This window comes from Parasteatoda tepidariorum, chromosome 10, assembly GCF_043381705.1.
Source record: "Parasteatoda tepidariorum isolate YZ-2023 chromosome 10, CAS_Ptep_4.0, whole genome shotgun sequence".
Classification (NCBI taxonomy): domain Eukaryota; kingdom Metazoa; phylum Arthropoda; class Arachnida; order Araneae; family Theridiidae; genus Parasteatoda; species Parasteatoda tepidariorum.
In genome coordinates, this window is record NC_092213.1 from 17,124,033 (window position 1) to 17,137,700 (window position 13,668).

The following is a 13,668-nucleotide window of genomic DNA, read 5'->3' on the forward strand; positions in this document are numbered from 1 at the left end:
TTTGTTTTGTTTACGTTACTATTTCTCTTACACGGCGAATCGACAAATGATTGCCGCTAAAAATGTCACATGCCAAATCTAGCTGACGTGGCTCAACATATAGCGCTTTTAAAAACGGAAACTGAAATAACCGGAGAGCATCAGCTGCGGCAATCTCATACTATTAAGCTAGGCAGAAGTGAGTAGTCTTGGTCGATAGATCTCTATTTTAGTATTTTGTCGAAAGCGCTTCTTTCACGAATTTATATATTACGAATTTATTTGACGATTTTTGATTTATATCACGAATTATACTATAGCACATTTCTAATAGGTTTAACGATTTATTTGAATTCAAATTTATTATAATGACTTAGTATTTACTAAAAAGATATAATTTTTTTTTAAAAAAAAAGTTTTCATATGGATTTGGATGATTGTTCTGAATTCTTAGAATTTTGTGCATTTGCAATATACCTAAGTTAATAGCGAGCGAAGCGAGCTTGGTTTGCGACGGAAACCATATAAGATTGCGTAGCAATTTTCGGGGGTTGGCGAGCGTTAGCGAGCAGGGAGCGCAGCCCACTAGTATTATAAAATACTCATAATAATTCCAAATTTTTAAAATAAAATCATAATAAAATGTGACGAAAAAAATGAGATCGGCAGATAATTCTTAATCTGTCTGTGGTCAGTGGCGGTCGTCAATATAGCAATATACATGGTGGTCTACAATTCCAAGAATCGTTTATACTTGATTCTGATCTATAAACTGGACTTATTCAGATTCTGGAATTCAGAAATGGTCTTAAGAAATTTTCGGAACTTAAGAAGGTAACAAGTTAAGTGGTTTTTGGGCTTCTTAGTTCTGTGTACTATAATGAAGCTAAATCAACTTACAATCTAATTTTTAAGAAATTACGGCAAAGTTTGTTCAGTTTCTGGATGAATTCTACTTTACTTTAATTAACTTTAATAATTACTGGGATGTTAAACATGGATGTAAGGTAATTTAGTCAAAATCTTTACCGCAGAAATTGAAGCATAATTAAAACCAAAAACAAATAGACTTTTCTTCATAAATTGAGATTTTTTTAGAGTTTAAGTTGTTTTTTATATTATTCTTAACTCGTCCGCATAATCAGAAAAAAAACAATACCGGATGTGCGATGCCTAATTTTTAAAAGTATTTTAACGTAAATTACAAGTCCCTAAATTTTACTTACAAAAACTATTTAAAAAAAAGTATGTCAAGAGTGAAAATGTATTTTCCGAATTTTTTTTTTAACTCGAACATATTTGGAAAATTTGAAAAATTTGAGGTGGGCAATCAAACGATATACCATCTCGATATTTTTTAAAAACGGCAATAGCAATATTATAAAAATATTCTCGTGATATATCGTAAATATCATGTCTTACGAAAACTACCGTGCATTCGATAATTATCACCAATCAGAATACCACGATATTATAAACATTGGCGAGGTGCGTTCCGACAATCACTACTCACCTTCTACTGCTTAATCTCAAAATTCACTATCGATTTTGGTACGTTTAACTCGCGAGGTATATCACTTAAGGATCAGACGCTTCTACATGATACCTGACAATTACGCTCAGCTCTGAATCTCGTGGTATCTTGAATGCGGCTAATGCCATTGATGTTTCCTACACAATATTTAAGGATAATAAGTGTGAAGTACATCAGGACCGCAGATATCCTTTTTTGCACGGGTGTCCCAACACATATTGGTAAATAGTGTGTATATATATATATATATATATATATATATATATATANTAATCCATCTAACACTAAGAATATTTTACGTTAGCACTGTAGTCGGTGCAAGCCGAAAGAGGATTTCGCATCCACCAGCCGTCGCTGGGATTCGAACCGGGTCACTTTGGAAGGTGAACGCTCTATCCCCCCTACACATCACGGCACTCATGCTACATATTATCAAATAAATAGCAGACTTTTTTTTTTCTCTTTTGGATTTTATAACTACTAAGGATTTTTTCTTTTTTATAAAGTCTGCTCTCCGCCAAACGCACTTGATCATTTAGGTTTCTATAGCCGGAAAAAGAAGAAGAAAAAAATTGGAGCCGCTGGGCACTACATTCAGGAACCTCTATGGTTACCTTGCAATCAACATTTTTTTATTATCTATAAATAGATCGATAGATAAAAATTCATAATTTTTGTTTTTATTGTATTAATTTGGTTCCAAAAATTTAAGTTCCGATTCTATTGAGATTGCATTTAAAATTAATCATTTTACTCAGTTTCCATTCCAACTTCATTCATAATCTATATATATATATATATATATATACATATATATATATATATATATAGTATTATATGTAACTATAATGAAATTAACATAATAGGAAATTGAGTAAAAAAAATTAACAAATAAAGCACACTTTGCTATGTACGGTAAAATATCACTATCTACATCATGATAATAAAATTTTGATAACACCAGGAAATGGTCGAAACATCACTCTAAAAGTTTTAATGTATCGATTTCATCATTTAACATTAAGAATTTTTTTAAGTTTTTTATTGTAGATAATGAGTTTTTTATTGTAGATAGTTAATTAAATGAAAAAATAAAAAAAAGTAATGACTTTCAAAACACTTACTGCAATGCATTTCGTCAGAATCGTCAACACAGTTCAAATTACCGTCACACTCAAATAACTTGTGAACACATTGTCCATTAGAGCATCTAAATTCTTCTTTTTCGCAAACTCTGTCTTTACAGTTCAGTTCGTCACTGCCATCTTGACATTCTTTCTGTCCATTGCACACCTGATGATATCCAATGATGTCACCACTTTTACAGGTGTAACTTTTTCCGTAAAAAAAGTCATCTAAAAAATTATTAAAATTTATTAAATTTTTTAAACAGTTCAAGTTCTGTATCATGTACCAGTACTTAAAATAAATTAAGCCTCATTGTGGTGGGAGATGATCGTTGTTTTTACGCTATACTTAACGGTTTTTTTTTTATTCTAATAATCATTAACTCCTAAAAAATACACAGACTTGCATGGTCGATTCTAATCCTGCTTCCAGCTCACACCGACTTAAAATATCCCCATTGGTGGAAGGATCATGGATTAGAGCCCCCTTACCGTCGGACTAACCGTGGGAGATTTTCGCATTTTCTATCTCCATGTAACGCAAATGAGGGTTCGTTACATCAAGAAGTTCTCCATGAACTCTAGTTTGTCACAATGCTCAAAGTTTTCTTGTCTTCTGGGCCTGGTTTAAAATTTCAAGTATACGAATTTGAACACTGATTGCCGTAAACTTGAAACTGAGTCGGTTGTTCAACGCTGGTTATAAAATATAAATCCGGACATAAAGCAGTGGTTGCTCAGGGGACAGAACGCACCCGGGTTGCACCGACCACAGTGATTTAAAATATCTTCATTATCTTCAGCGAAGACAGATCAATCTCTAGAAGCCTCTTACTGTCCAGCTACCCATGGGAGGTTTTTTTTTTGGTTTTCAGCACCATGTAAAGCAAAGGGGGTTTGTTGAAGCAAAAAAAAAAAGTTCCCTTGAAGACAAATAATATTTTCTAGTACATAAACCCTTGTTTTCCAGATTGGGTTCAAAATTACAAGGCAGCGGAGTTGAACATTGGAAGTCGTGAACTCAAAATTAGGTCAGATGTTCAAAGTCGGTGATAAGAAAAAAATGATAAGATTCCAGAATAATCGTAGAAATACTTTCGAAAAGCAAGTGAAGTGAAGTATGTGCACTTAGTTCAATTAAATTTAACGGAGATAAATCTACTCGTGATTAAATTCTTAAGAAACTAACTTAAAGTTCGTACAGCAGCTGCACTAACTTCACTTCACTTTAGCAAACTTAAATTTTTTTATTTTGAAAATGGATGTAAGGTAACTTAGCTAAAATCTTAATAGCAACGAAATTAAAGCAGGAAAATACATAAAGGTGCATTTTTTGCAAATTTTCCGGAGATTTTTTGTCTCCAGTTTGTATTGTTTTCTATGTTATTCACAATTTGAACTCAAAATCTTATAAAAAAAATCCTTTATCCATGATGTGTAATTTTAAATATATTTCGACCTAAATTATAAGTTCCTGATTTTAACACTTAAAAAAGTATTTCATGGGTGCAAATATATTTTCTGAATTTTTTTTAATGGAATAAATTTAATAAAGAAGCTAATTAGAGAGAGACCATCAATCGATATATTTCTTCGATATATTCTAAAAATTGCTGTAAAGATATTTTAAAATTATTCTTATGATATATCGTGTCATCTCAAGTCAAACTTTTCGATGGTTTTCCATTGATGGATCGACATAAGATGGATGGTAACCTTTAATAATTCCATCAGGAACCATTATCTTTTTGATGGTAACCAACATAAGTAACCATCACGCCAATGTAGGAATTCGGAGTGATTTACGATGATCCAACATAAGAATATCAACTTGCTTTGAAGGTTTGCTTATTTTAGGTTTGTTATTTTTTCATCATAGTCAAATGCTGAAACGATCATGAAAAACCATCATCCTAATGTAGGAATTTGATTTGATTTATGATGGTCCAACATAAAAAACCAAATTGCTTTGATGGTATATTCCTGAAAACAACAAGAATTCTCATTAAACTATCATGGAAATGTATAGTTGGATCCATCATGGATTGTTTGTTCATGATAATCAAACTTCTCTTGATGGTTGACCGTCATAGTATTAAAGTAGCATTTTCCACCATGGAATGAGGGAAGTTCGTTGGTATATCAAAAACCATGAACGCAGAATGAAAAACTTTGGATGATGATGACCATCAAATGATGTTGGATCATCATGAATCGCACTAAAACCAACATAAACCATCAAAATTATTTGATGGGACCATTAAGAACTTTGTCTTGGGTTACGATAAATATTATATGCTAGATAATTATCAACAATAAGAATATCCTGATATTACGTTTAAGCATTTCCGACCAATTTATTAATTCGATTTCTGCAGCGGTAAACACCATCGCATCTACAAAACTTTCCAATGCACTGTGCACTGAAGCATAAAGATTTATGACAAGTTCTCTTGTCACAACCATCTTCAGCTTCCATTTTTGGAGGAAGCAGGTCCGTTTCTTACACATGAGCTATCTTCACATTTGCCATAATAATGAGCCATTTAAACTAATATTTGAGACTGGATAATAGTTGTTAGAATAGTTTGCCATAAATTTTGATATTTTAAACGAATTAACATTTTGGCAATAAAACTAAAAAGTTAAATAGGTACAGAATTTGGAGTTTTTAAATCTTACCGCAATCATTTTCATCACTTCCGTCCCTGCAATTGTAAGCTCCATCACATCTGTTAAACTTTCCAACACATTGTCCACTGGAACATCGGAATTCATCTTCTTGGCACGTTCTCTTGTCACAATCTTCTTCGTCGCTTCCATCTTTACAGAAGGGATATTCGTCACACACGTATGAGCTATCTGCACATTGGCCACTCTTGCATATGAATGGTTTGCTAAAGATTTTGCTGCAATCTGAATGAATTAAAAGCTCATATTATTCTTTTCGTTTCAATCGATATTACATACAAATTATGCTTTGCACTTTTTACTCGCAGAGGCAAAATAAAAATAATAGGGCCTTTTAAATTGCGCAGCGACGCGAAAGATGAGGAAAACCACTGCAATCTCTAAATATCCATTAAATTTGTGTTTTTTTTTTCATTAAAAGGTCTTAACTTATAAGATAAACATTCCTTTACGGTATAGAACAAAAATAGGAAATTGTACGACTGGCTGGTTGCTTTGACGCCTTTTTAAACTGTGGACAGATATATACACCGAAGAGCCATTACATTATGTCCACCCTGCTAATAACATGTAGGACCACCTTTAGCCCTCAAAAATGCTAGCACACCCCGTGGCATTGATTCCACAAGGTGCTGATAGGTAGTCTGAGGTATCTGATACGAAGCTCACCCCAACTGGTCCTGCAATTCCCTCACATTGCGAGGGGGTAGCGAAACAGCACGAATTCGGTTTTTCAAGTAGGACCACAAATGCTCTATTGGATTAAGGTCAGGTGAATTTGAGGGCCAAGACATGACTTGAACGTCACTGGAATGTTCCTCGAACCAATCCATGATGATTCGACCCTTATGACATGGTGCATTATCCTGTTGGTAAACACCATCCCCAGCAGGGAAAACTGTTGCCATGAATGGGTGAACATGGTCTGCAACTATATTCAAGTAGCTTACAAACGTCAGGGATTGTTCTATGAGGATTATGGGTCCTAATGTGCCCCATGAAAACATTGTTCCTGGGCGAGAAACCATGANTATATATATACATTTACTGCGTGCAATAATATAACTAGTTTTATCTATTACTATAATGGAGTTTTAGTGATGACGAAATTTCCATTTGCATTGCAAAAATATTGACCAATGAAAATTGAAAATGATACCTAGCAAAATAAACTTTGTGATATACAGTGCAATATCGATATCTACATCATGATAATTAAAATATGATCGCTCTCAGCACAAATCGTAATATCACTCTCGAATTATTTTGGGTAATAAATCATTTGTCATAAAGAAAAACAATCTAAAGGTAAGAATTTTTTTTGCTGATTATTATTAAAATTAAAAAATGATGATAAAATGACTTTCAAAACACTTACTGCAGTGCTTTTCGTCAGAATCGTCAACACAGTCCAAATTACCGTCACACTCGAGTAACTTATGAACACATTGTCCATTAGAGCATTTAAATTCTTCTTTTTCGCAAACTCTGTCTTTACAGTTCAGTTCGTCACTACCATCTCGGCATTCTTTCTGTCCATTGCACACCTGATAATATCCAATGACGTCACCAGTTTTACAAGTGAAACTTTTTCCGTAATAAAAATCACCTAAAAAAGAAATTAAAGCTTATCAAGTTATTGAAATACCGGTGATCACTTAAAGTCCCAATTATGATTGTGAAAATTAAGTTGAGTCACGTTTTTTTTAAAATAACTTTTATATTTGTGATATGTATGTTTAAGAAATGAAAAAAAATTAAGAAAATATTTCTTTTCTGCTTTTATGTCAAAAAAGTAATCTCGTTACAATACTGCGTTTTATGATAAAGAAATTTAAAAAAAAATTTTACTTAAATCACTTTAAGTTTCAAACAGTATTGAAAATTTATTGGGATATTTACTACACACCTATCAAGTGTGATTTTGTGACATCAAGCAAATCAAACGCTCTTTAAAATTTAGACTTAATTAAGATTTTATTAATTAGAACTAATTAGACTTAATTAATTAGATATGTTCGTTGTTAAAAATGCGATAAATTATGAATTGCCGCAATTCGTTGGAGTCCCGGAATTCGGAAGATATATTATTTCACAATATTTCTATCAATAATTTTTAGGCTAAAAATACTTGACCATTTTTTAAAGTAATCGAAAATCAAATTAGAATTTTAAAAGAAATGTCAATGAAATTTCTATAGAATGATTCCATAATTTAAAAATGTCATATTTTCAGTCTAACGTATTTGAAATACAAAAAAAAATCAACAGACCTAATAATTCTTTTCAAAATAACTCGTGATACACGTAATCCAATTTTAAGTAACCTTAATAAGTTTAAAAATTTATTCAAAAATTGAAAACTAAATATTACGGAGAGTAACAGTGCATGTTACGTCCATTAGAATCAGTTCTTAATTTTTTTAAATAAAAAATTCAAATTCTGAGAGTAGGTAATAAAATTTGAGGTAAGTGTAAATGGAACTAAAACTCGTTTTGTCGAAAATTATTTAAACTGCGTTGATTTTCTTGTTTGTTATGTACATCTAAAGTCTGCAGATCTTACATTCATAAATAATGGTGTATTTTAGGTATAAATTTTTATTTTTATTTAAGGATAAATTAAAGTTTTCACACAATAGAATCGATAGCAAATGAAGTATGATCAATTCTGTACTTACGCAATAAAACATTTTGGGATATTTTAATTTAGTAAATTTTAAATATAACGTAACAATATCTGCTTAAAGAAATTAAAATGAATACAATGCAACCGTGGGCTTTGACAAGAAAAAAAACAAAAACAAAATATTCAACTTAATATTTTCCTATAGATAATGATAAATTTTGGAAACAAAATTAGCTCAATTATTTTGGAAACTTAACAATTTAGAAAACTAAATTAAAGATGTAAAAATGGTAAGGATAAAAATGAAAAACTCCTAAGATAATAAGCAAAATAATAAAATACAAATTATGTAATAAATATTAAACAGTTCTATAGTGCGGAAAATGTGTACTATATCTGAACTAATAACAGCAATATTTTAACCTATTGCATATTTACTTCGCTGCAAAAAGTGAGGTGGAAAATTAAGCGCTAACTTCCTAATTTAAGAAGAAAGTCGTCTGTGAGTTTTTAAATCTTGACACAACTCAAAATGAGTGTTTACTAAAATGAACAAAGCTCAAAATTCTTGTTAAAGAATATGGATCTTGTTTAAGAAAATCAACTTAGTTCGAAATACGTGTTTAAGAAATAGACACAATTTGAAATGCGTGTATTCGAAAATGGACACAATTCGAAATGCATATTTAAGAAAATGGACATAGTTCAAAAGCGTGTATGGACGCAACTTGAAAAACGTGTTTAGGAAAATTGAAACAGCTTTAAATGCGTGCATATGATGAATACAGTTCGAAACACAGCTGGATGAACACAGCTCGAAATTCTCGTTTAAGAAAATAGAATCAGCTCGAAATGCATGTTTAAGAAAATAGAATCAGCTCAAAATGCATCTTTAAGAGAATGGAATAAACTCGAATAAGTGCTTAAGAAAATAGAATCAGCTCGAAATGCATCCTTAAGAGAATGGAATCAATTCGAATAAATGCTTAAGAAAATAGAATCAGATCGAAATGCATGATAAAAAATGGACACCGCTCGAGATGCGTGTTTAAGCAAATGGACGCAATTTTTTGTTCTAGAATCAAATTTTACAACTGAATGGGAAATCGCGTGCTTACTTCCTTACTTATTTAAACACTAAGCATAATCATTAAGGGTTAATGTCCCGGATATTGGGATTGGGAGGTATATTACAGATGTAACTTTTTGGTGTATTCGTTTAAAGAGTTTTAACCGGTAAAATGAGTTTAAAAACTCTAAATTCATACAACGGGAATCATCTTCCACTATTATAAATTTTTAGCACCTGTGGCAACCTTATAAGAAAAACTTTTGACTTTAAAAGCTTTATTTAAAAAAAATTATAATTTAATGAAATTAGCAAAGAATTTCAAATGGATTCATATTATGAAATTATTAGGATTTAATTACTCATTCTGAAAAATTCGAACAATCCTCATAAAAGAAGTTTAAGAAACGGAATCAAGCGTCCGTTTTCTTAAACAAGCATTCTGAGCTGCGTCCATTTTCGTGAACACGTATTTTAAGCTGCATCCAATTTCGTGAACACGCATTTTGAGCTTCATTTTTTAAAACGCGAATTTTGAATTGCGTCCATTTTCGTAAACATGCATTTCGAGCTCTGCTCAGATTTAAAAACTCACCGACGTTGTATAAAATATATGGCATTAATATCTAAAGTAATTCTAAATAAATAAAAATATCTATTATTTCTCTATTACAAAATGTTAAAGTATATAGAACGGTAACCGTAACTTACTTTCATCTCCTGAAGTAATCACTGAGAGAGAAATAAATATCAGAAGTAAGATAAGCATTTTAAAAAAATATCTTTTTGCAATTGAACAATTTGTGCTTCTTTATAAAGACTTGGTTTATAAATAAGGAAACTCTTACACACGTTAAACTATGTCAATAAGGATTCATTAAATATTTCCGGTCAAGCGAGTATATATATTAAAAAAACTTTTTTCGTAAAATTGTATGTTTTTTTTTTACTATTGTTTTCTAAATATTGTGCAATGCTCATTAGTTTCATAATTCTTACGCTAACTTAATTTTAAAAAAATAATAATACTGTAGCATTGGTTTAGATGAGCATTACGTAAAAGTCGCGGAGAAAAACAATTTCAATTTTTTTTTAAGTTCTGTTATGTTCACAGAGCTTGCTTGCATTTTTTTTCTTCTAAAGATACATTTTAGAAAGTATTTTTTTATTGAATCATACAGTGAATCGTTGAATAAGTAGGCCATGTTGAAATTAATTTGAGGAACTGAAATTTCGAAAAATAATTTTTTTCTTGGCTTAAAGTTAGAAAAGAAAGTTTAGATGTCTTTAAAAAAAAACAAGATGAGATTTTTCAGATAAAACAAACATATTATAAAAATGTTTTACTGGTGGAAAAAAAAATTATTTTATTAAAAAAATACAAATAATAAAGTAAATTTCTACTCAAAGCTTATTGAACAAGGTTGCTGGGCAGTATTATCTATTTAAATTATTGAATTCGTTAAGGGTTTGTTTAAGCGGGTCTAAGATTTTTAAAAATTTGAATTATTATTTTTTCTTTCGCTTATTATTTTTTCCATTGATGCAAATTTCATAATTCGAAGAAAGAATTTTCTTTTAAGAGAAAATGAAGATTAAATGAGCAACATAAGAATACTTATTATCAGCATATGAATTACGGAAAACCAAATAATTTCACCAAGAAAGAATAAATAGTTAAGCACCAAACTAAAGTACTAAATTCATGCAGGAGGGTGCATAAATTTTGCGTAATGGTTTCAATCGAAGATTTAAAAGACAAAGGGAAAACAATATGAATATTGGAATAAAATTATTAGTTTGCCTTTTGTAATAAGAGCCTAAAACAATTTACGAAACACTCTGAATAACTTTTGATATAATAATCAGATCTTCACCTTCTAGGACTCAATTTTATTGGTTTGAGATGTGAACTTCAAATATGCTAATTAATTAATTGTCATAGACGATATTTTAAGTTACGAAATCAGCCAAAAAAACGCATTTTCTATGAATAAGCACAACTTTTTTTCAACGGATTTGCATTTCTACCCTTCAAAATATAGAGTGTAGCCACAATTTGGGTAATATAGTCCCAATAGTTTGGTCAGGAGACAGGTTCAAAGTTTGGATCCCTTAATGTTAATTTTACTTTTTGTGTATTTCGCTATATCCTGAGAACTTTTTAAGCGAATTGCAAAATTTTTACGCATGAATATAAAATAACTGCATACCAAAGAACCAAAGATAACTGCATGAAAAAAATTTTTAATAATTTTTTAAAATTTTTTTTAATTGTAGTCAGAAAACTTTTACATTTTGAGCGTACAAATTTTTGTATAAATTTAAAGAATGTAATTTTATAATGTAAAATACAAAATTTGAGCTACATTGGCTGAATAGTTTCTGAGAAATCGAATTTTAAATACACGACTTGAAAAAATTCAAAATTCGATTTCTAAGGAACTTAAAATATCGTTTGTATAAATTAATTAGCAGATCTGAGGTCACCCCTCCTTAAATCATTAAGATTGAGTCCTAGTACGCTAAGATTCGATCATTAAATCAAAAGTACTTCAAGCCCTTCCATTTTTTCCCCTTCTTTTTGCGCACTTGTTTATTTTCTTTCAGGATGCAATATAAAAATTTCGAAACCTAAGCTCGACATCATAAAAATATTTAATAGCAAGAAAAATTTATGTCAAATTCGCAATTTTCAAATCGCATCCGATTTAAAGTCATGCAGTCTTTTAATAAATAATTCTTGTTTTAGTAAATATTTTAAAGTCTAATCTACTTCTGAATAATCTAAAGGCTCATGTGACGAGCCACTTAATTACAGTTGAAGCTTCTTAAAAAATTAGCAGAGTTAATTAAAAATGTGCAAATTTTGGTTTGCCGTCTCCCGTTTTTTTATTTAATTGTTGTTTTACCGTATTCAAACAAAATAGTCAAATAACCATAAATAAGATAGTAAACAGTTTGAAAAACGGTTCATTAATTGATTTCACTTAATACGATTAAACAACCAGAATTCTATCCCATCAACTTAGCCCAACTAATGAAGCCACCTAGTTCCTTGCATCTGCATGCATATTGAAGTCTAGAGGGCAAATCTGTCTGTCACATGACCAACAGAATTGGAGCCCGACTCTACAATATTTCCCCCCTTTCCTACAGCGCATGAAGAGCTTACAGTGCCCCTCACTCTCTCTAATGGTCATTACCTAACCCAAAAGCCTAGCTCCTATGTCCAGTTGAATTTCTTTTTTACGGTTTTGAAACCATGCTTCAAAATTATGATCCGTGGATGAATTTGAGGGGGAGGAACCCTCTCATATTAAGTTGAAGACAACTATGACAAAAATCAAACAACATTTATTACCAACTGAAGCATAACAAGATAAAAATAGAAAAGTAAAATTAAGTATGAGAGTGCAAAGTTCGAAGTTTCTTAAATACTGGAAGCTTCTTAAAACTTCGAAGCTTCTTAAATAATCACGTTTGGGTCACCAATTGAGGGGGAGGAACCCTCTCATATTAAGTTGAAGACAACTATGACAAAAATCAAACAACATTTATTACCAACCGAAACATAACAAGATAAAAACAGAAAAGTAAAATTAAGTATGAGAGTGCACAGAGCAAAGTTCGAAGTTTCTTAAATACTGGAAGCTTCTTAAAACTTCGAAGCTTCTTAAATAATCACGTCCGGGTCACCGATTGAGGGAGAGGAACCCTCTCATATTAAGTTGAAGACAACTACGACAAAAATCAAACAACATTTATTACCAACTGAAGCATAACAAGATAAAAATAGAAAAGTAAAATTAAGTATGAGAGTGCACAGAGCATAGCTCGAAATTTCTTAAATACTGAAAGCTTCTTAAAGCTTCCTAAATAATCACGTCCGGGTCACCAATTGAGAGAGAGGAATCCTCGCATACTCACCACGCCTGTCGTTACACATTAATGGGTCCTCCGAGTAAAACGGACTGTGACGTGTGTGTTGCTGAAGTTGTATTATTGGCCCTAGATGACACCACTGAAAAACAAGAAGCGCACCCTCTGACTTGAATTCGCTTGGAATCCCATAGTAGGCTAGCCATCATTGGCAAGTGGCATTAGTATCAACAAAGTACTTGCAGCTCATGCGCATGAAATTATTGTTAATTATAGCCCGTTTTATAATTGTGTGCAGAATGGTATTATTTCATTTCATTGGTTTCAGAGCTATAACTAAATGCACAAACTGAATTAATATTAAAAAATGGTCCATACTTTTAACCCCTCTCCTGTCTAAAGTATTGGAGGCATGTTTTCCAGATTACGGCTACTCTTCTATGCGTTGAGGGTCAATCATAGGTCAGAATAATTTTTGTTTATTCAAAGAAAGTGAGTTTTGTGTTTGATTTCGTAACTTGAAATATCACCTGAGACAATCACTTAGCCTATTTAAAGTCAGACCTCCGAATCATTATAAAGTGTGTCCTAGAATGTGAACATCCGATTATCGAATTAAGAGTTATTTTTGATGTTCACACTTTTCTGCGCACTCTACGCAAACTATTAGTTTTTAAACGACTACTTTTTGTTCACGAATTAAAATAATTTAAAGCAAAATATAAAATATTCCTTACATTTCTTACACACACTATTC

The 13,668-nt window shown here is 31.3% G+C and overlaps 1 protein-coding gene across 2 annotated transcripts in view; it reads right to left on the reverse strand.

Moving 5' to 3' along the window:
- LOC107451781 (very low-density lipoprotein receptor-like) overlaps positions 1 to 13,272 on the reverse strand; it is a 22,109-nt gene extending 8,837 nt beyond the window's left edge. The window contains exons 1-4 of one of the 2 annotated variants that reach the window (XM_071186474.1): positions 12,960 to 13,272; positions 6,710 to 6,940; positions 5,323 to 5,556; positions 2,638 to 2,868 (exon numbers count right to left, since the gene is read on the reverse strand). In XM_071186474.1, coding sequence (XP_071042575.1) covers positions 2,638 to 2,868; positions 5,323 to 5,556; positions 6,710 to 6,940; positions 12,960 to 12,978 — 715 coding nt within the window. In that variant the 5' untranslated portion in view covers positions 12,979 to 13,272. Of the gene's footprint in view, positions 1 to 2,637; positions 2,869 to 5,322; positions 5,557 to 6,709; positions 6,941 to 9,740; positions 9,849 to 12,959 lie in introns of those variants that run through there. The other variant, XM_043053706.2, reaches the window with a different exon arrangement.
- Positions 13,273 to 13,668: the final 396 nt, after the last annotated feature.